A 21,615-nucleotide genomic window follows, 5' to 3' on the forward strand; every position below is an offset into this window, starting at 1 on the left:
GAGAATGCGCTAGCATAATGGTAAACAATTGAAGAGGATTTTTACTTATATCAAACGTTTTTTTAAATTATTTTTTATTATGTGATTCATTTTCTCTATACTTTTGCCAAAGAGGGTGGAGACAAAGAGACTAACATCATGGCACATTGGGTCGTCACTAGCTTCCACAAGAGCAAAGTCATAATTAATGGCGAAACCCTGCCTACTTCTACAATTTATCTTCTTAAAATTTGATTTTAATCCTAACCTTAATCAAACTGCTAATCACATCTGGAGGAACCCTGGCATCATCCCTACGGTGAAGCATGGTGGTGGCAACATCATGCTGTGGGGATGTTTTTTAGCGGCAGGGACTGGGAGACTAGTCAGGATCGAGGCAAAGATGAACAGAGCCAAGTACAGAGAGATCCTTGATGAAAACTGGCTCCAGAGCCCTCAGGACCTCAGACTGGGGAGATGGTTCACCTTCCAACAGGACAACKACCCTAAGCACACAGCCAAGACAACACAGGAGTGACTTTAGGACAAGTCTCTGAATGTCCTTGAGTAGCCCAGCCAGAGCTTGGACTTTAACCCGATCAAACATCTCTGGAGAGACCTGAAAATAGCTGTGCAGTGACGCTCCACATCCAACCTTACAGAGCTTGAGAGGATCTTCAGAGAAGAATAGGAGAAACTCCACAAATACAGGTAGGTCAAGCTTGTAGCGTCATACCCAAGAAGACTCGAGGCTGTAATGTATGTGATATTTCAGATTATTTAAAAAAATTAGAAACATTTTCWAAAATATTGTTTTTGCTTTGTCATTATTGGGTATTGTGTGTAGATTGATGAGACAAAACATGTAACACATTTTAGAATAAGGCTGTAACGTAACAAAATGTGGAAAAAGTCAAGGGGTCTAAATACTTTCCGAATGCACTGTATCCGATTTTGACTTTCTGGCTGAGGGATCTAGTGGAAACCACGTCGTTGTGGAAAGTGGTTGTTTTGTTAAAGGATCATTACTATAAACTAACAGGGTGGAAAGAGATACCAGGGACACACAACAAATCTTAAATACAGTAATAATAAAAATACAATACTCATTAATTTTTTATTGTTGAGAGAGATTTTAACTAAGACTATAAAATAATGAAGAAAGATTTGCTATATTTTATTTTATGGCTTATATTTCTTGTAGAAGTTGACGAATAACATCAGGGGACATGGCAAAAATGCCTAAAGGCACTGAAAACAAAATGGCCAAAATGCATACATTTCCTTTGAGATCCATATCTTTAGGTTTTATTTTAAATAACACCTAACCTTATATTTCAAGCCTTTTGTAATCCACATTTTACACTAAATAAGAGGTGATCTTCCTGGGGACAGAGAAGGCACAGGACAGTTGAGTGTGACCCCATTTAGTTTTGACCATGTTARATACGAACAATCATTGGAGGCTTTGAGTGTGATCCAGGTCATGCGGTGCCTACGGGTAGCGCTCTGTCTTGCACAATGGGTCTTGCCCTATACACCAGAGCCACCTTGTGGACACTAATGAATTAGTTCAGTCCAAATAGATTCTAGTAGCCAAGGCTACAGTTCTGTTTTGATTTGTGCAATGGAGCAAATATAGTGTGACTAATGCTTTAATATCTACTTAGTGGCTTTGGGGAGTGGATCCAAATTGTGGGATGAAGGCTTTGCATTCGTGCGTCTGGCACACGACCGGTGCATTGACCGGTGCATTAAACTGAAAATCCCTTCTCGGAGAAGAAAAGCTGATGCGACAGAGTGAGTGCAGGATCATACGCGGTACTGTATGTCAACGCCAGATATGACCCCAGCGAAGCTGCAAAGGCGGTGGGAAGACAAGGAAGTTGACTCAACGAATCAAGTGGCAGAAGGATGCAATCATAGTGGATGTAAACTAGTCGACAACTTTCTTTGCACCCTTGCTGCAAATTTCTCAACATTGCGCATTTGGCTACGACCTGCAAGGCAGACAGTCCTAGATATTTCGTCTGTTTAAATTAGTTGATTAAAGCAACAGTATTGTCTATTTAGTTGCTGTTTTGAAACCCATGCAATTATTTCATAATTCACATGATTTCCACATTTATCAATAGGGCTATTGAGCTCTCATTTGTACTGCGGCCGGTAGCACTTGCACGCCTTGCCAAAATAATGTGAGCATTTGGATTGCATTTCACAAAAAAGGGAAACGTGTCGCTGTAATGAAGTGAATATGAACATTTCGAATAGTCTGCAATGGTAACCGGGGAATGTGGAACAACCATGCATCGAATTCTGCGGAGGAGAAAAGTGCGCAAACTTCGCTTCGTCTGGGCATTCATGGCCATGGTGGCTCTGTCGCTCTCCGCCTGCAGCGCACTGTTTACGGCGTGGACCTGGAGACAGACGCGGGACCTGTCTCAGTCATTAAAAACTCTGCAAGACCGATTGGAGCAGGTAAGTAGCCGTGCTAAGTAACAATGTAACACTTTTACGAATGCACTTTGCATTGAATGCCCTGCACACTGTCACCAGTTATTTTTTCCATAAAAACAATTTGGAGCTGTTGAAATGACTGTTACGCAACGTCTTTGTGTCTGTTGACTAGTGGTTACAGAAACCGTCGTTGGGGACTATGGAAAATGAAAAGCCACGTTCAATTCCCCCTCTCCCTCCCATCCTGTGGCGTTAAATTGTACACACATAGCGGGCCTCTTCACTGCTGGTGTCCTGCGGATTCTGCAACAGCGGCCGTTTTATTGCTTACCAATAAGTGTACTCAAGCCGTAGAGTTATTGCTTATTCTGCGTCCACAGTCTCTCTGCCAAGTTTAATCGTTCTACCGCCAGTTGTGTTCCAATTTACTGGAATCCCATGACTTCTTGGCTCGAGAGCGCATTATAGCCAACTGACTTTGCACTGAAGGATTGAGCTGCGTAAAACAGAGTAGGCCTAAATGATTTGCAACATGTAAAGCCCACTTATTGCAGGTAGGCTAGGCTTCAACCAGTGGAATATTCTGCAGTCCTAAGGGAATCTGAAGTGATGCTTTCTAAGGCATATTACACTGTAATGCACCCTGTATTAGATTGTAACAATGCACCCTGCACTGGCCTTTTAACAGGAGTTGCTGGTCTTTTCATTCATTCAAAACTAATCCTTATGGATTAATACATTATACATGCGCAGCCTTAGATAGCCTGCTTATGCACTTAATATAACTTATGGTGGGGTTGACAGTAACAGTGGCCTGCTCCTGCCCATCTGTCAACCCTTTTTGCTAGCACTCAATGAGCCTGCCGGGATAGTTCAGGTCCCTWGTAAACGCAACCTCCAGTCCAGGCAGACTACCTCAGTAGGCACTATATCAAAACCACCCCATAGGTTGCACTGCCCAGTACACAGAGAAACAGTAGCTGTATATTGAAACCTACCTCCATCCTCCCCCTCCATCGCTCTCTCTCTATTTCAAGCAATAGGGCCCCTTTGGCATATATACGGTAGGCCCCAGTACTTCAGAAAGTACGAGTTCAACTTTGCCGGCTTGACACATTTCAGTACAGTGTTTTTTTCTTCCTGCTTCTCAGTCTCTGCAGGGGAGTTAAGAAATGTGAGGAATGCGCAGCACTAAAAACACGCATTAGGTGTCACAACCGGTTTAGGAGGAAGGGGTTGACATATTCTAAGCCTTGGCATTGCACTGGCATACTGACATATACTTGGAGGCTGTTTGTTTACGTGTTTTTGCTGAAATCTTCTGTCTGTGTAAATTTGCAGCAGGAGCCGATTTGACAACCTTCATAATAAACTCAACGGTCTCTCTCTCCCTTTTCGCTCCCTTTCTTTCTCCCTTTCTCGTTTTCTTGCTGTCTGTCTTGTCTTGTCTGCCTGTCCTGTCTCTCTCCCTTTCTCTCTCTCCCTTTCTCTCTGTCTCTCTCTCCCTTTCTCTCTGTCTCTCTCTCTCTCCCTCTCTCTCTCTCTCTCTCTCTCTCTCTCTCTCTCTCTCTCGTCTCTCTCGGCGTCCGGTCTCTCGCGTCTCGCTGCTCCGTTCGTTCCTTTCGTGTCTCTGTCTCTCTCTCTCTCTCTCGTTCTCTCTCTCTCTCTCCGTCTCTCTCTCTCGTCCTCTTCCGTCTCTCTTTCGTTCGGTCTCTTCTTCCTCGTCGTCTCTCTCTGATCTCTCCTCTCTCTCTCCTCTCTCTCTCTCTTCTCTCTCTCTCTCTCTCTCTCTCTCGCCTTTCTCTCTTCTTGTCTTTTCGTCCTCTCTGCCTTCTCTCCTCTGTCCTCTGTCGCCTCTCTCTCTTCTCTCTCCGTCTGTTCTCGTCTCTCTCTCTCCTTCTCTCTCTCTCTCTCCTCTCTCTCTTCCGCTCTCGGCGGTCGAGCTGTCCGGGGCGTGCGCTTGTGTGGTTGCTCTCCTCACGCTCTGCTCTCGGTGGTTTTGTGATTTGTTCGTGTCTCAGGTCATCTCATCCGTCTCTCTCTCTCTCTCCACTTCTCTTCCCTCCATCTCCCTCTCCCGTTTCTCCCCTCTGCCTTCTGTCAGCTCCTCGTCCTATCGGTCGCCGTCCCCGCGCCGGGTCCTCCATCTGTCTTCCTTCCTCGTTCGCGGCTGCTTTCTCTCACTCTCCCCGCTCGGTCCTGTGCCTCCCCCGTTCCGTCCTCTCGTCTCTCCTTTCCTCTTCTCTCAAGTCTCTCTCCTTCGCTCTCCGTCCCTTCTCTTGACAGACAGGTGAATACTCAGCGGAAAGCCATTGTCCAACTCATCATGGAGAAGAGAGATTTGCTGGTGGGACAAAGGGTGAAGAGAGATGGTACATGCGTGTGTGCCTGCATGCTGGTGTGTGTATGTGTGTGTGTGTGTGTGTGTGTGTGCGTGTGCATGCCAGTAAAAAAGGATTCATATAGCACTACACATCAATTACACTCTACCGCAGTCAATGCCTCTTTCTCTGCCTCCCCATCATCATACATGCAATACATAATCAACAATAACCGAACGGTCACAATAGATCAGAGATGATAGATCCCATCAATGGTGCTCTGCTCTGTTTTTCTATGGAGCAGCACAGGATTTAACTACAGGGGAATCTTGGCTGCATGGCACCTTGGTTAAACCTCATGGGCACTCGCTGCCTGCTGCTAAAAGTTGACACAGGAAACAGTAGGCAGCTGGGTGACTGATGCAGAAATTATAGGTCTGCTTTAGACTGAAGAGAACCCAGAGAAACCATCTGGCACGAGGAGGGAGACCACGTTGCACGCTTCAGGGACCTAAAGTGATCTTTCCCCCGATGAGACTGACAGTAGCTAGGATCTGTTGAGAAAGATTGAGCAGATTGGCGATTTTTTTGAGGATTAAGCATTGGATTATATATAGGCTGTAGTACCTACATGTTTCAGGCAGACCACCYTAGTCCCTGTGCCCAAGAATGCCAAGGTAACCAACCTTTCTAAATGACTATTGCCCCCATAGCATTCACATCTGTAGCCATGAAATCCTTTGAAAGGCTGTTCCTGGCTCACATCAGCACCATCATCCCAGACACCATGGGCCTACTCCAATTCCCATACCGCCCCAATAGATCCACAGATGACACAATCTCTATTGCACTCCACACTGCCCTTTCCCCACCTGGACAAGAGGAACACCTGTGTGAGAATGCTGTTCATTGACCTCAGCTCAGCATTCAACACCATGGTGCCCTACAAGCTCATCACTAAGGTAAGGAACCTTGGACTGAACACCTCCCTCTGCAACTCGATCCTGGACTTCCTGACGGGTCGCCCCCAGGTGGTGAGGCTAAGCAACAACACATCCGCCACACTGACCCTCAACACCGGGGCCCCTCAGGGTTGAGTGCTTAGTTTCCTCCAGTACCCCCTGTTCACTTACGACTGCGTGACCGCGCAAYACTCCAACAGCATCATTAAGTTTGCCAACGACATGATGGTGGTAGGCCTGATCAACGACAAGACAGCCTATAGGGAGGCGGTCAGAGACCTGGCAGTGTGGTGCCAGGACAACAACCTCTCGCTTAACATCAGCAAGACGAAGGAGCTGATCGTGGACTACAAGAAAAAGAGGGCTGAGCATCCCCCCATTCACTGTATTGGAGTGGGTCGAGAGCTTCAATTTCCTCGGTGTCTACATCACTAAGGATCTATCATGGTCCAAACACACAACACAGTCGTGAAGAGGGCACGACAACACCTCTTCCCTCTCAGGAGGCTGAAAAGATTTGTCATAGGTCCTCAGATCCTCAAAAAGTTCTAGAGCTGCACCATTGAGAGCATCTTGACCGGCTGCATCACAGCTTGGTATGGCAACTGCTTGGCATCCAACCACAAGGCGCTACAGAGGATAGTCCAGTACATCACTGGGGCCGAGCTCCTTGCTATCCAGGACCTCTACACCAGGCGGTGTCAGAGGAAGGCCCTAAATATTATAAGACTCCAGCCACCCAAGTGATAGACTTCTCTCTGCTACCGCACAGCAAGTGGCACCGATGCACCAAGTCTGGAACCAACAGGACCCTGAACAAGTTCTACCCCCAAGTCATAAGACTGCTAAATAGTTAGTTAAATAGGTAATATCTCTCTGCATTGTTGGGAAGGGCCCGAAAGTAAGTAGTTCACTGTTAGACTACACCTGTTGTTTACAAAGCATGTGACTAATAAAATGTGATTTGGTAACATTTGATTTGAGACTAGGCAGTGCACACGTCATCTCTGTGCATCTGGAAATAATTCTGAGGATGGACAATAGTAAACTTGGGTTGAAAATCACTAGGAGGAGACCGCTCAAGACTCAAGAGTTGATGCATGTTCAATTCAGAAGCAAGATGTACATGAAAAAAGGCATCAGTAAACATGTAAATTATGGATCTCTATGGCAAGACGCGTCATTCACCCAAGATTTGTCATTATCAGGCCAGTGGTGTCTGAGATATCTCGTGTGACTAATGTACTTACAGTTGATTACTATAGCACCCACCTTGGGCCAGTCAATTTACTAAAGGGCCGATCTCTATGGCAAAATTGGGCCGGTGGTTTCTGAAATATCATGTGGGTTAGCTAGACTCATATCCCTGGGCATGTGTGCCAAATTCTATCACTCTGAGTCAAACGGATCAAGAGATATCAACATGTGCACGTTATGGTGCCACTGTGAGGTCGATATGTTCTTGCATATGTTGAGTCTTGACCAGACCACGCCCGCGTGAATGTTTATTGGTCAATGTTGTTTTCGGTATTAGTCTGGAAAGTGTTGCGTTGAGAGACCTTTGTTCATTTTGCAAGAAGACAAAAGTAGCCTAGTAGTAGCCTTGTGCAGGAATATATGATGACACTCTTATTCAAAACAAAAAAGCTGTCAGCGAAATATAATAGAAAAATGTGATAATTTGCTGTTAGTGAGAAGAGTAAAAATCCTCACCTTTTCTGACTGTGATGGTTTCATATTTGCGAAATAGTACTGAATAGAACTGATATGCAGCCAGGACACTTCAATTGTAAATAACCTCAATAAGAAACAATATTGTTGCTTTGATCACATCAGAAGATATCCTCCTCACAATCTCCTCTCAAAAATACAACAGCCACAGGACAACTTTGTTTGGACGTCGTAAAGGATCATTTGGCGAAACTGAAGAGATATAGCTAGCTAGCTAACATCCTCCTTTTCCACGTGAAAAAAAATGTGGACAGAGACTTGCTAGCTACAGCAACTAGCTAGCTGAGATTTTCTACAAGAAATCTGCTTCCTGAAAAAAAATAGCTTCTCCCAAGTGAGTGTGATACCTACTCCCATTTTCTGCTGCACTGCTGCTTGGATTCCACCTGGCGATCTGTTCTCCGTCTGCCCTGGCCTGTCTCCTCCTGTCTGGTACAGGTACCCCCGCCACACTCCCCCCTCTCTCCCGAGCTTTCTCTCGCCTCCAGCACACACGCACTGTTGGGGCGAGTGACTCTGAACTTACAATGGCTAGCCCCAAGTCATCATTTTTTTTCTTGTGCTTTATGCTATTTGCCTCATGACTCCTGCGTGCTTTGTTGACTATGAACTTGCTTGTTACTCAACCGTGGGACAGACAATGTTTGTTCTCACATTCGGGACTCTGACTCTGTATTGGTTACACGGACTCTTGGCCTCCCATCTTATTCTAACCAGCTCTGGCTGGCTTTGTATTCCTGTTACCTGATGAAATTGCTATACAATATGATCTTGTTGCCATCTAATGCACATTCAAATGTCATAAATCAACACCGCAGAGCTGTCCCTGTCCTCTGCCGTGCCCTGATTGTATTACTGTTGATGATATCTGGAAATGTGCATGTACACCCTGGCCCATCTACTGTTGCTAGCCCCAATTCTGACTAGTGCTCTGATATCTGCTTCACTGATTTCTGCTCTCGTAAAAGCCTGGGTTTTCTGCACGTTAACACCAGAAGCTTATTACCTAAAATGCATCAATTGAAAGTGTGTGTTCACAGCTCCAATCCAGATGTGTTGGTCATTACTGAGACGTGGTTAAGAAAGAGTGTTTTGAACACTGATGTTAACCTTTCTGGATATAACCTTTTTCAGCAAGACAGATCTTCCAAAGGTGGGGGAGTGGCAATCTTTACCAAGGAACACCTTCAGTGCTCGGTTGTTTCCACCAAGTCTGTCCCCAAACAATTTCATTTGCTGGTTTTAAGCATTAAACTTTCAAATAGCTCTTTGTTGACTGTTGCTGGATGTTATCGTCCACCATAAGCACCGGTCTGTACCCTACCTGGCCTAAGCTTTCTCCTGGCCCCTTACACTAAGTCTGAATTTGTCCTGCTAGGTGACTTAAACTGGGACATGCTTAAACCARCTGACCAAGTCCTAAAGCAATGGGATTCCCTACATCTTTCTCAGATTATTACCAATCCCACAAGGTATGACTCCAAACACCCAGAAAAGGCTACTCTCCTTGATGTTATCATCACAAACTATTCTGATAGGTATCAGTCTGGTGTTTTCTGTAAATACCTTAGTGATCACTGTTTTACAGCCTGTGTTCGTAATGGCCACTCAGTGAAACGACCTGTCCTGATTTGTCATAGACGCTTGCTAAAAAACTTCAATGAGCAAAACTTCCTTCATGACCTGGCCTGAGTAAATTGGTATAGAATCAGCTTGATCCCCTCTGTTGAAGATGCTTGGACCTTCTTTTTTAAATATGTTCAGTGGTATTGTTACAAACACACCCCCATAAAGAAAATGAGAATTATAAACAGGTTCAGCCCCTGGTTCGACTGTGATCTGGCAGAGTTACTCCACCTCAAGAATTCCATTTGGCGAAAGGCTCGCCACACGCATACTCAGGCTGACTGGCTCTCGTTCAGGCAAATGAGAAATAAGTGCACTCAGGCTATCCGAAAGGCCAAAGTTAGTTACTTTAAGGAGCAGTTCTCTCTCTGTGGGTCTAACCCCAAGAAGTTCTGGATAACGGTTAAAGACCTGGAGAATAAACCCTCTTCCTCACAGCTGCCCATGCCCCTTAATGTTGAGGATGTGGTTGGAGCACATGGCTGAGCTCTTTAATCACCACTTCATTAAGTCAGGATTCCTATTTGACTCAGCCATGCCTCCTTGCCCGTCCAACATTTCCTCATCTCCTAGCCCTTCTAATGCAACTAGCCCAGATGCTCCTCCCTCTTTTTCCCCTGCCCCGCTACAGGCGGTCACTGAGTCCGAGGAGCTCCTTAAACTTGACGCCAAAAAACCATCTGGGTCAGATGGTTTAGACCCTTTCTTCTTTAAGGTTGCTGCCCCTATCATTGCCAAATCTATCTCTGACCCTTTTAACCCGTCTCTCCTCTCTGGGAAGGTTTCTATTGCTTGGAAGGCAGCCATGGTGCGTCCTTTATTTAAAGGGGGTGATCAAGCTGATCCTAAATGTTCTAGGATCAATTTCTATTTTGCCCTGTTCATCAAAGTGTTGGAAAAACTTGTCAATAATCAACTGACTGGCTTTCTTGATGTCTATAGTATTCTCTTTGGTATGCAATCTGGTTAACGCTCAGGTTATGGATGTGTCACTGCAACCTTAAAGGTCCTAAATGATGTCACCATTGCCCTTGATTCTGAGCAAATGTTATGCTGCTATTTGTATTGACTTGGCCAATGCTTTTGATACAGTAGACCATTCCATTCTTGTGGGCCGGCGAAGGAGTATTGGTGTCTCTAAGGGGTCTTTGGCCTGGTTTGCTAACTACCTCTCTCAAAGAGTGCAGTGTATAAAGTCAGAACATCTGCTGTCTCAGCCACTGCTTGTCACCAAGGGAGTACCCCAAGGCACGATCCTAGGCCCCACACTCTTCTCAATTTACATCAACAACATAGCTCAGGCAGTAGGAATCTCACTCATCCATTTATATGCAGATGATACAGTCTTATACTCAGCTGGCCCCTCCCTGGATTTTGTGTTAAACATTCTATAACAAAGCTTTCTTAGTGTCCAACAAGCTTTCTCTGCCCTAACCTTGTTTTGAACACCTCCAAATCAAAGGTAATGTGGTTTGGTAAGAAGAATGCCCCTCTCCCCACAGGTGTGATTACTACCTCTGTGGATTTAGAGCTTGAGGTAGTCACCTCATACAAGTACTTGAGAGTATGGCTAGACGATACACTGTCCTTCTCTCAGCACATATCAAAGCTGCAGGCTGAAGTTAAATCTAGACTTGGTTTCCTCTATCGTAATCGCTCCTCTTTCACCCCAGCTGCCAAACTAACCCTGATTCAGATGACCATCCTACCCATGCTAGATTACGGAGACGTAATTTATAGATCGGCAGGTAAGGCTGCTTTCGAGCGGATAGATGTTCTTTACCATTTGGCCATGAGATTTGCCACCAATGCTCCTTATAGGACACATCACTGCACTCTATACTCCTCTGTAAACCGGTCATCTGTGTTTACACGTCGCAAGACCAACTGGTTGATGCTTATTTATAAAACCCTCTTAGGCCTCACTCCCCCCTATCTGAGATACCTACTGCAGTCCTCATTCCACATACAACACCCGTTCTGCCAGTTACATTCTGTTAAAGGTCCCCAAAGCATACACATCCCTGGGTCCCTCGTCTTTTCAGTTCGCTGCAGCTAGCGACTGGAAAGAGCTGCAAATAACACTCCAAATGATGAATGGCCTCTATTCCCCACATTACAGTTAAATGTGAACTGCATAATCAAAAAATGGTATCGCTTGAGGCTCACCCACAGAAAATGCTATGGGGTCACCCACCTGCTAGTAATTTCAGCAAGGGCACAATTTTCCTAAGCTAAGCGGCCCCCCAGGGTTCAATGTTTGCCACTCTTTTTCCCCCACAACATATCCTACAGTGAACTGATCCTGCAGTGAATATATACTGTGTGTGTGTAGCCAGTATCAAGGCCTGGAATCACTCCCTGCAGGCCTGATACTGGAGCTAAAACAAACCTCTGGTGAACAACGAGGCCTGTCTCACCCCCCCTCTCTCCGTCTCTCCCCCAGTTTTCGAGATGGATTTTATTTATTGTATTTATTTGAACGGTGGCCATGGCTGTTGCTCTTGCCTGTTTTTCCTGACAGGGCCTTCACAGCTCATTTGGGTCATAGAACAGCCAAAGGCCTCTCTCCCTCTCTCTTTTGCTCTATCTTTCCCCCCTCTCTCTATCTCTCTTTCCCTAACTGTCTTCTGTCTCTCACATTCTCTTTTGCTTTCTCTCTCTCCCTCTATCTATCCCTATCCTCCCGTTCTCTCCTATTCTCTCTTAATTGACTATGTTTCAGTTGACTGGACCCAGCTGGCACAGAAAGTAGAGAGAGACAGACAAAGTAGGCTAAAAGACAGGAAGTAAAAAAAGACTGATATCCTAGCAGAGTAGAGCAGAGCCGGAGTAGAGGAGAAAGGAAATCCTTCTCCATCTGTTAGAGCCGTTTGAGTGTTCAGGTGGTGGATAAACAACCACAAATGAATACATTATGGTTTCTACGACACACACCACAGCTGTGACAAATGAAGGAAAACAAAAACCCCTCTGAATTTTTCTCGTCTGTCATATTAACTCATTCGTTCTTCCTTCTTCCCTTTGCAAGAGGGAACTGGGAAAGGGAAGAATGGACATGGAAAGAAAGTGGCTTCTCAGTTTGAGAGTAAGTGACTTGGCAGATCTTCATAGTGTTATAATGTAGCATCTGTTGAAGTGGTTTGGATTGGATAACAGCTCTAAAATCCCAATTCCCCTTTTCCCTCTCTCTCTTTCCACCAGTAACCAAAGAGTCTGTTCAGAAAGGTAAGCTTTATAAACGTGGATGATGACATTTATGATGGAAAAGTCTTCTGGATTTCTGGAATTGGTTTCGTAAGATCTCTGTCCCCGATGAGTGTTACAAACTGTAAAAAATCATCCCTACACACACAAACCTACAGTATAAAGAGAAAATAATATGTTGTTATATTTACGTGTGCACCGGTTACTCCCTCTCGGTGCTTTAAATGTGTGTGTCTGTGTTTCAGTGGGAGAGGACGGCTTGATAAAAGGATGGACGGACTCCGAGCACTTGAATATGAGCAAGGCGGTGAAGTACAACGCAGACAGAGGCATCTTCACAGTGGAGAAAACGGGAGTCTACTTCCTGTACTGTCAGGTGAGCCTCTGGGAGTTGTAGTCCTGTGTCCACCTGGACGGAACTACACCTACACAGGCTTAATCAAACGCTGATTTTTTTATTTTTTATTTCACCTTAATTTAACCAGGTAGGCTAGTTGAGAACAAGTTATCATTTACAACTGCGACCTGGCCAAGATAAAGCATAGCAGTGTGAACAGACAACAACACAGAGTTACACATGGAGTAAACAATAAACAAGTAAATAACACAGTAGGAACAAAAAAATGAGTCTATATGCATTGTGTGCAAAAGGCATGAGGAGGTAGGCAATAAATAGGCCATAGGAGCGAATAATTACAATTTAGCAGATTAACACTGGAGTGATAAATCATCAGATGATCATGTGCAAGTAGAGATACTGGTGTGCAAAAGAGCAGAAAAGTAAATAAATAAAAACAGTAAGGGGATGAGGTAGGTAAATTGGGTGGGCTGTTTACAGATGGACTATGTACCGCTGCAGCGATCGGTTAGCTGCTCAGATAGCAGATGTTTAAAGTTGGTGAGGGAAATAAAAGTCTCCAAAAGTCTCCAACTTTTGCAATTCGTTCCAGTCACAGGCAGCAGAGAACTGGAAGGAAAGGCGGCCAAATGTGGTGTTGGCTTTTGGGATGATCAGTGAGATATACCTGCTGGAGCGCGTGCTACGGGTGGGTGTTGTTATCGTGACCAGTGAACTGAGATAAGGCGGAGCTTTACCTAGCATGGACTTATAGATGACCTGGAGCCAGTGGGTCTGGCGACGAATATGTAGCGAGGGCCAGCRGACTAGAGCATACAGGTCGCAGTGGTGGGTGGTATAAGGTGTTTTAGTAACAAAACGGATGGCACTATGATAAACTGCATCTAGTTTGCTGAGTAATTGACCCCTGTTGGTCTGCTCTCTGCTTCTTCTTCCTTCATTTTCTCCATCTCTATCTCACAGGTGTTGTTCAATGAGAACCAGTCTCAGCTGGTGAAGCTGGACGTGGCGGTGGTGAGGGGGAGCCAGCGGCTTCAGAGGTTACAGTGCATGGAGGGCTATGGGACTACGCCTGCAGCCGGATCACACCAGTTCCACTTCCTCAAACCCTGCCAGGTGTCCGGCCTGCTGCGGCTGGAGAAGGGGGTGGAGCTAAAAGCAATCACAGGCCCCGCTTTCAACCTCCACATCACGGGAAAGCATTACTTCGGTCTCTTTAAGGTCAACTGAGCTACCGGAGAGGATGGACATTTTAAAAGGAAGGAGGAGAAACCTGTTTTAAAGGAAGTGTTTTGTCTTACTCCGACCTGTATCAAAGAGACACACCAATGTGATATTTCTGGAATCGTTTTTATTGTGAAATCTGGACCAACGATCTGAATCGTTGGAATAACTATGAATCATGTTACCTACAGACACTCTGTATGACACCTTTTCAAAGACAGAAACTATAAGGAAGACTTAAAGTGAAACTATATTATGCACTTCTAGACTCTCCAAGAGTATCTACCCCTGCTTCTTTGAAGATTTAAAACTAATGGAATATTCTCTGGATCAGTTGATGGATCTCTTTTGGAGCACAACACATCCACCTGACTCTTCTTTCACCATGACTTGGCCTGACGACAGCAGGTGCACCTCTCTGAGGAGCTAAGCTGGTGGACTACTGAATGAGAAGGATTTTGGATAATGAGCTCTACAACTCTTGTCTCTTTTCCATTGTAATCCTAGCTTAGGTTATTTCAGTAGCTTGGAGATAATATAAGCACCCCCCCCCCCCCTTCAGAACAGCCTCAGTTTGTCAGGGCATGAACTATACAATTTGTCGAAAGTGTTCCACATGGATTTTGGCCCATGTTGACTCCAATGCTTCCCACAGTTGTGTCAAGTTGGCTGGATTTCGTTTGGGTGGTGGACCGTTCTTGATACACATAAGACTGTGTTGAGCGTGAAAAACCCAGAAGCGTTTCAGTTCTTGGCACCTACTACCATACCCTGTTCAAAGGCACGTAAATCTATTGTCTTGCCCGTTCACCCTCTGCATGGCGCACATACACAATTCATGTCTCAATTGTCTCAAAGCTTAAAAATCCTTCTTTAACCTGTCTCCTACCCTTCACCCCTTCATCTACACTGGTTGAAGTGGATTTAACAAGTGACATCAATAAGAGTAGGGATCATAGCTTTTTTTAATGTCATGGAAGGAGCAGGTGTTCTTAATGTTTTGTACACTCAGTGTATATCATCTTACCAGAAGWATGCATCTCAACCTGTTAACATTATAGGCCTATCATATATAATTTTCGGATGCAAATATTGTTCTGTTCACATTCAACTAAACAGCGATGCGCACCTCGGCTCAAGCCTAAAAAAAAATTCAAATGTCCATTATAGTGCACTGCGCTATGAGACGCATTGGATTGAACCCTGACCTGTATGTGAAAATAAGGGTCAACCTGTGGAGATATTTCATGGTGGAAATAGAAAGGATTTTGTATATTGTATTCACAATACTTGTACTCATTCCAAAGCGCTCTTACGTGCCATTTGCAGCAGTATGTTTTGAACACAGACATTACAAACAAAGTATTTCTATCAGGTGGTTTGGTTTAATGTTTTACCACTCCTACTCTGGTTTATAAGTAGTATGTGGGAGACCACATTGGTTTCTGCTCAGCAAGTTCCACACGTGCACGCATGCACACACACACACAGCAAAAGTTAAGTTATTCTGGTTTCCAGCTCTAAACGTCATTTCTCATCATTAGATCAAAAGTGTAAAATGTGGTAATGTATACATAGTTCTTGTTTGATTTCCTAATCCTTCTCCGCTTCCCTTTTGTGTTTACCCCCTTTGCACACACACACACACACACATACACAGCTCTTCAACTCTCACTTCCTGATTGCGATCTTGAACCAAATAGCTGAATGCTTTTGATGAAAAACATGCCGGGCACTTCCCTCCCCAATTCCTTTTATTTGAAATGTCAAAGTTTATTGCCACTTTAAAAAGCCTTATTTTGCACAAAGAGGCCTTTCGCTGAGAAGTGTAACTAGTAGGGCAAGGTTGAAGAACCAGTGAGGGGATATTGTGTGTATACATGTTTGCGAAATTATGTCTGCAACGCTGGTTGTTGTTCTAAACTCACTTCCTATAAAAATGTTAACCTTTAAAACCTTTTTCCGTTTAAATATCTCCTTGTGTTCGCTTTTGACTCAGACCAGGGATTACTACTGTACAGAGACAGGATCTTAATTTGAGCCAGTTTGCTACAGCAGGAAAAAAAATCCTGAAGCAACAGGAAATGTAACTATTATGTGGATTATAATTAAAATACATTTTTTGTAGGGTTTGATACATTTTTCGGAAGGAAAAATCAAGTCTGAAATTTCAAAGTGGAAATTACAAACTTCAAAAGCCTTTTTAAACCTCAAATACACCACAAGTTTTAAATGTCCTGAAATGCAGGAAAAAACTCCTGCAACAGGGCGATCAAATTAAAATCCAACATATGTACTATGATACAGTATGACACAAAACAAATAAATCATCTTCTTGTCATCTTCTAACCCCATTCTTCGCCGGCATCCCTCGATGACATCACTGTGTTGCTGAATAGAACGCGTTGAATCCTGCTCTATTCTAGTTCTTTAATCATGACTCACACACTACTGTGTACTCAGTCGTCACCACCTGTGATTCATAGATCTGTAGCTTTTCAAGGTCTCGACTCAGTGCAACACAGTGCAGACAGACTGGGATGACCTCATGTGGGGGCTGGAGGAGAGGACTCAGTCACAACTGATCTGCGTCACGTTATATCCTGTAGCGTCCCTATGCTCCCTATCCTATTGTAGTATCCTGTAGCACGGTATAGTATCCTATAGTAGATTTTTACCCATGATCACTGAATCAGCGTGTGTGTGTGTTTTCCTTACTGCTGCTATTCCAGCATCCATTCACATTTATTTTTATTTTTAAATGTGTTTATTTTTATTACAAACAAAACCCCAAATAAAAGACAAAGAGATGCATTATTATTGTGGCATCATTGCCACTCATCGTTTCATCGATCGGCATCACAACAACGTACACAGTAACGCAAGATATCAAGAAATGAAAAACAAAACAGAATCTGAAAAAAAAGAAAGAAAAAGCAAGAAAATGAGAAAAGAAGTGCTTGATTTGACAGTATACAGTATACATTCTAGTGACGGGGTTGCAAAACACTTCTTGCGAAACGTAATCAGTGAAATGTTGTTTAGACTCTTCAACTTGGAACACCACTGTGGAGTATCCAGGGTGCTAGCTAAATAAATTAAATGTTTCTACTTTAATTATTTGAAATAAGTCCAGGGAACTAACTAAAAGTAGACTATTTCAACTAGCATATATAGAGTTTACATCTCCTGATCTATTCAGGTTTAACACACTTAATTCAGACATAACTTTCTTTACAGTTATTTCAGCTATGTTATGTTTAAGGCGTATTTGTGGATACAGTATATAAAATTGACTCGATTCAACTGACAGCCTCTGAGTTTCCAGAGAATAATGAATTAATGTACTTTAACTGTTAAGATAGTACACGGTTTCATTTTGTCTTAACGCATTTAGGGTTACATATGTAATCTATTATAAAGGTTATTTGCAAGCCCCAAATCTAGAATGTCATTTTTTTGTTGTATTATATCAATTTACGAAGTTCAAAGGTCAACCTCTGTTTGCTTTCTGTTCTGACTATAAGATGTCAGATGCAGCATAAGAAGTGCACCAAATCATAAGATTTTATCGTTTTCTCAATTTCTCATTTGGTAAAAGCTCTTTTTTCAATAGTAACAGCAAAGACAACAGCAACGTCGACGACAACAATAATAATCATAGTCGTAGTAAGTTAACAAGAGTAAAAACACAAGAGAACACGAATGAGCCAAGTTTAAATATGCAAAGAATATCACAGAATTCGTAGAAAGAAGTAGAAACTCGAAAAAACAAACAAGGAAGAAAGGATTGATCGAGAGGAAGATGAAGAGGAAGGGAAAAGTGGGATAGAAGCCATAGGAAGGGAGGTCAGAGAGAGCAAGGGGAGAGGAGGACTGTAGTTGAGGGTAGTCAAGAAGCTTTATAACACTGTATGACTTGCCTATGAAAGGTTATGACCATTCACAGGGGTACTGAAACTATCCATTTGATTGCTGTGAGTGAGACCTATCCTGAACCAGCACCGGAACCTCCCATCCCAATAAAAAAACAAAATATGCACCCTGGTCTGTAAGAACATCCACTGGCATAGGGGCTATACGCTATACCTCACTCAGTCAAGTTGGAGTTGAACTGACTGACTGTTCAGTATTTCTACATGGACCATCAGGTCAACATGAAAGGGAAATGGTCTGAGAGTTTCCTGCCAAGTTTAGAGCCCCCTGAGTCCTATAATACTTCACATCAATTCTCCAACAGGAAGATTGATGGTTTTCGGCAAGCCTCTGAGACAGCAATAGAAGAAATACTGTAGGCACAACTTGAATGATAACACACCATTTTTAGTGAGTATTGCATGCGTCAGAGGACAAATGGCGGGAATGGTGTTAAGAGTCAAATGTTATACTGTTATATTATGCAGCTTCCTGTTACTGGAGCGACCTGTGGAAGGGTCAAAGGTCAAGGGTCGGGCTCTGTAGTGGTTATTAGTTCTAGGTATTTGGTGTTGAGGGTCTGTGAGCGGTGCCAGGATAAAGAGGTTCTAGCTTATGGTACTACATGTATATTGTTCTGGAGTGGAGTGGAGACCTATGCATATTAGTAGGCTGCTTGTGAGGAGTATTGGTTGGTTTGAGGCAGACAATAAGAGATTGAGCAGGTGAGGGTATGTATGTATGTAACAGCGTGGACCACGTGTGTGTGCACACATGTATATTTTAATCTGTTTGTATGTGTGTGTCAAGGTTATTATAGTAAATGAAAAGGGAAATTAAATAATTAACAGATCTGTTTGAAAAACTAAAACTATACTGAAACTATTATCTTTGACTCCAAAACGAATTAAAATAAAATTAAATCATCATGAATTATGTTCAGTTTGATTTAAAAACTTTTTTTAATACTTTGAGCAAAAATCAAATGGAGTTTTCAAGCTTCTGAATCTGTTTCAAATAGACCTAGCTTGTGCATCACTATAACTAGTTATTGCCAGAAATACTTTAAGATATTAGGAGATGGGAAACTCGTGTATGTTGCCCGTACGTTGTCAATGGGCCGTGCGGTGCATTCGGAGCGATTCTGGGACAAGGAGCACAACTTCTTCAAGGCTTGAATGGGAGTCAATTGGGTGCTAGCAAAAAATAAAACATTAGCATGAATTCCAGACTGTATCACAACCGGCCGTGATTGGGAGTCCCATACAATTGGCCCAGTGTCGTCCGGGTTAGGGTTTGGCCAGGGTAGGCTGTCATTGTAAATAAGAATTTGTTCTTGCCTAGTTAAATAAAGGTTAAATAAAAAATAAAATAACAATTTAAATATGAATTAGCCTACCAGAACAAGAAACACAATATTACACATATTTTCCAAGATGTGAGATAATGAACTTGTTCTCTGTAATATCGTATAGCTTTGAAATAGTAACATTACGTACATTCGAGGACAATAGGCAGGTTTCTAGACTCATACCCTGACTTTTACAAGGGATCGCGTGACGATTAGCTTAGCAACCACATTACACAGCATGACAACGTGAACGCGATTGGTCGACAGTCTGGGTGTTATACGTGCCTTCATTCCTTGACCAATGAGATTCCTCTCCTCATTTCCTAAACAATTTCTGCTGTCACTAGCTAACAGGGAAGAAATCCGCTATTTTCTGTCGCTAAAACGAAATAATATAAAACAAAATATAAATATTTTTATAAAACTCAAACTAAATAATAACTAGTAAACCAGATCTGAAAACGAACTGAAACTAAACTAATAAAAAGAAAAAAGAAAAAAAAGAATAGAAATAAAAACTAATAGAAAAACACAAAACTATAATAACCTTGTGTGTGTGTGTGTGTGTGTGTGTGTGTGTATAGTCAGTGAGTGGTGTTATTTAGTCGTCGATACAGATGACTTCCCCAAAGCGCTGGTCTCTCCTGCTCAGGAGCTGCTCGGCTTCCCTCTCCTTCTTCACTGACAAGGGAGGCCCGTTCAACACTGTAGGGGGAAGAGAACACACGCATGAGCATACACACACACCCATGTATACGGTATATGCTTCCCGTACATTCAGAAACACTCACTCACAGAACGCGTCGAACCCTTCACTCTGTTTGATGTCCTACTCTTAACTCTTCTCCATTCCATGATTAACTGAGGCATTAAGTGCCGAATCAAAGCACCATCCACCACAAGAATGATCACAATGTCACTCTATCACTCTCTGAATTATTACCCTGAACTCTCAGCTTCAAGTATGTGGGAAGGAGAGAGAGAGAACGAGAGAGAGAGAGAGGGGAGAAACAGACACACACAAACACAACATAACAAGACGCACGCACACACACACACACACACACAATTTAGATGACACGTACTGCACTGATGAATAGATTGATACACACCGGCTACCGAGCACTTATGACAACCTTTTTAATGAGCGAGCTTGCATATACATTCAGAATATCATACATTATATGTCATGGTAACAATACGAATGAAAAACAGCTTATATAGTTTAATGGGGGTCTTCTTGAGGACACACACACACACACACGCACAGGCAGCTCCTGTCTGCTCTAGGCGGCGTGTCCCCGGGAAGGCATAAATTGTCATAACACCCCCGTATATCAAAGTACTGATAGTGTACTGTACGAGAGTGGTGGGTGTGATGATATGATAACTACTGCTGGTGTGGCTGCAGCTGCTGTACATATAGCCAGAGAGAGACAGAGGGGGAACAGGGAAACCTTATGGCACGTGGCCCAGTGGAGGCCACTGGAAGGGAAGGAAGGCAGAGGGACTACTTAACTTAGTGCTGTGTGACTGTGTGTGAGAGTTCAAATCTGATTACCAACAATACAAATAAAGCTGGATAGTTGGAGTGACGGGGAGAGGGGTGGGGGGTTTAGAGAAAGAGAGGGAGAGAAAGGGAGATGAGACATGTAAAAAGTGAGAGACAAAAGAAAGAGAGAGGGATATGAAGAAAAAAAACAGAGAAAAAGACAGACTGGGAAAGAGAGGGAGAGAACAAGAACGAGAGAGAAAGAGAATGCGAGTGGGGGGAATGTTATGGATCACTTGTGCTGTTACAAGATAAAGGCTTTTCCCGCTCTGACACCTCATATCATATACTTCACTCTCACTCAAAATCATTCCAAGCATATCGCTCTCCCTCTCTCTCTCTGACTCCAAAGTCACCCCGTGCACTCATCCAACACTTTCAACTCTTCACTCCGACTCATCTCCCCCTCTTTTTCCCCTCCCTCTCTCTCCCTTCTCAGGAGTGTAGTCTAATCCCTCGTTCATTCTGCTCTACCTGTTTCCTTTGTTCAAGCAGCTGTTTCTTGCCTATCAGAGAGAAAGAGGGAGAGAGAGAGTGAAAGAGTGTGTGTGTGAGAGAGAGAGAGAGAGAGAGAGAGAGAGAGAGAGAGAGAGAGAGAGAGAGAGAGAGAGAGAGAGAGAGAGAGAGAGAGAGAGAGAGAGAGAGAGAGAGAGAGGTGAGAGAGCACTGACAGTCAAGACTTTGTGGGCCTGATCCTCTCAACAGCCAATGCCGTGGTGCAGTCTATCATTCACCTCAGAGAGAAATGAAAACCAGAAAGAGAGGGAGGAGGAGGAGAAGACCTGGCAATGAAAATGAGAGCAGGCAGCAGATGTTTTGTAGACATAGTTGTCCATTTTGGACAAGAGCAGTCCTGGAGAGACAGACTTGCAGCTTGACTTAGCATAACAAGAATATCCACAATTACTCTATCAGAGTTGTTTTTGTGTGTG

General features: G+C 43.5%; 1 protein-coding gene and 1 pseudogene across 1 annotated transcript; one reads left to right on the forward strand and one right to left on the reverse strand.

The window, feature by feature from the left end:
- The first annotated feature begins 1,670 nt into the window (after nt 1-1,670).
- On the forward strand, nt 1,671-15,824 carry tnfsf12 (TNF superfamily member 12). The gene is made up of 6 exons (XM_023973299.2): nt 1,671-2,457; nt 4,727-4,808; nt 12,108-12,164; nt 12,281-12,304; nt 12,529-12,659; nt 13,605-15,824. Exons 1-6 carry the CDS (start codon nt 2,257-2,259, stop codon nt 13,869-13,871), a joined length of 762 nt encoding a protein of 253 aa, XP_023829067.1. The 5' UTR covers nt 1,671-2,256; the 3' UTR covers nt 13,872-15,824.
- Nucleotides 15,825-16,599: 775 nt separating this feature from the next.
- The window catches only part of LOC111980705 (chromodomain-helicase-DNA-binding protein 3-like), a 31,849-nt pseudogene continuing 26,833 nt past the window's right edge, over nt 16,600-21,615 (reverse strand).

This window comes from Salvelinus sp. IW2-2015, linkage group LG3 (assembly GCF_002910315.2).
Source record: "Salvelinus sp. IW2-2015 linkage group LG3, ASM291031v2, whole genome shotgun sequence".
NCBI lineage: Eukaryota > Metazoa > Chordata > Actinopteri > Salmoniformes > Salmonidae > Salvelinus > Salvelinus sp. IW2-2015.

Bases quoted from the DNA above. Each gene is read 5' to 3' on its own strand.
- tnfsf12 (XM_023973299.2), top strand. From the start codon at position 2,257: ATGGTAACCGGGGAATGTGGAACAACCATGCATCGAATTCTGCGGAGG. The intron at 2,458-4,726 runs GTAAGTAGCCGT...CTTGACAGACAG, and splicing joins TGCAAGACCGATTGGAGCAG to GTGAATACTCAGCGGAAAGC. The intron at 12,305-12,528 runs GTAAGCTTTATA...TCTGTGTTTCAG, and splicing joins CAAAGAGTCTGTTCAGAAAG to TGGGAGAGGACGGCTTGATA.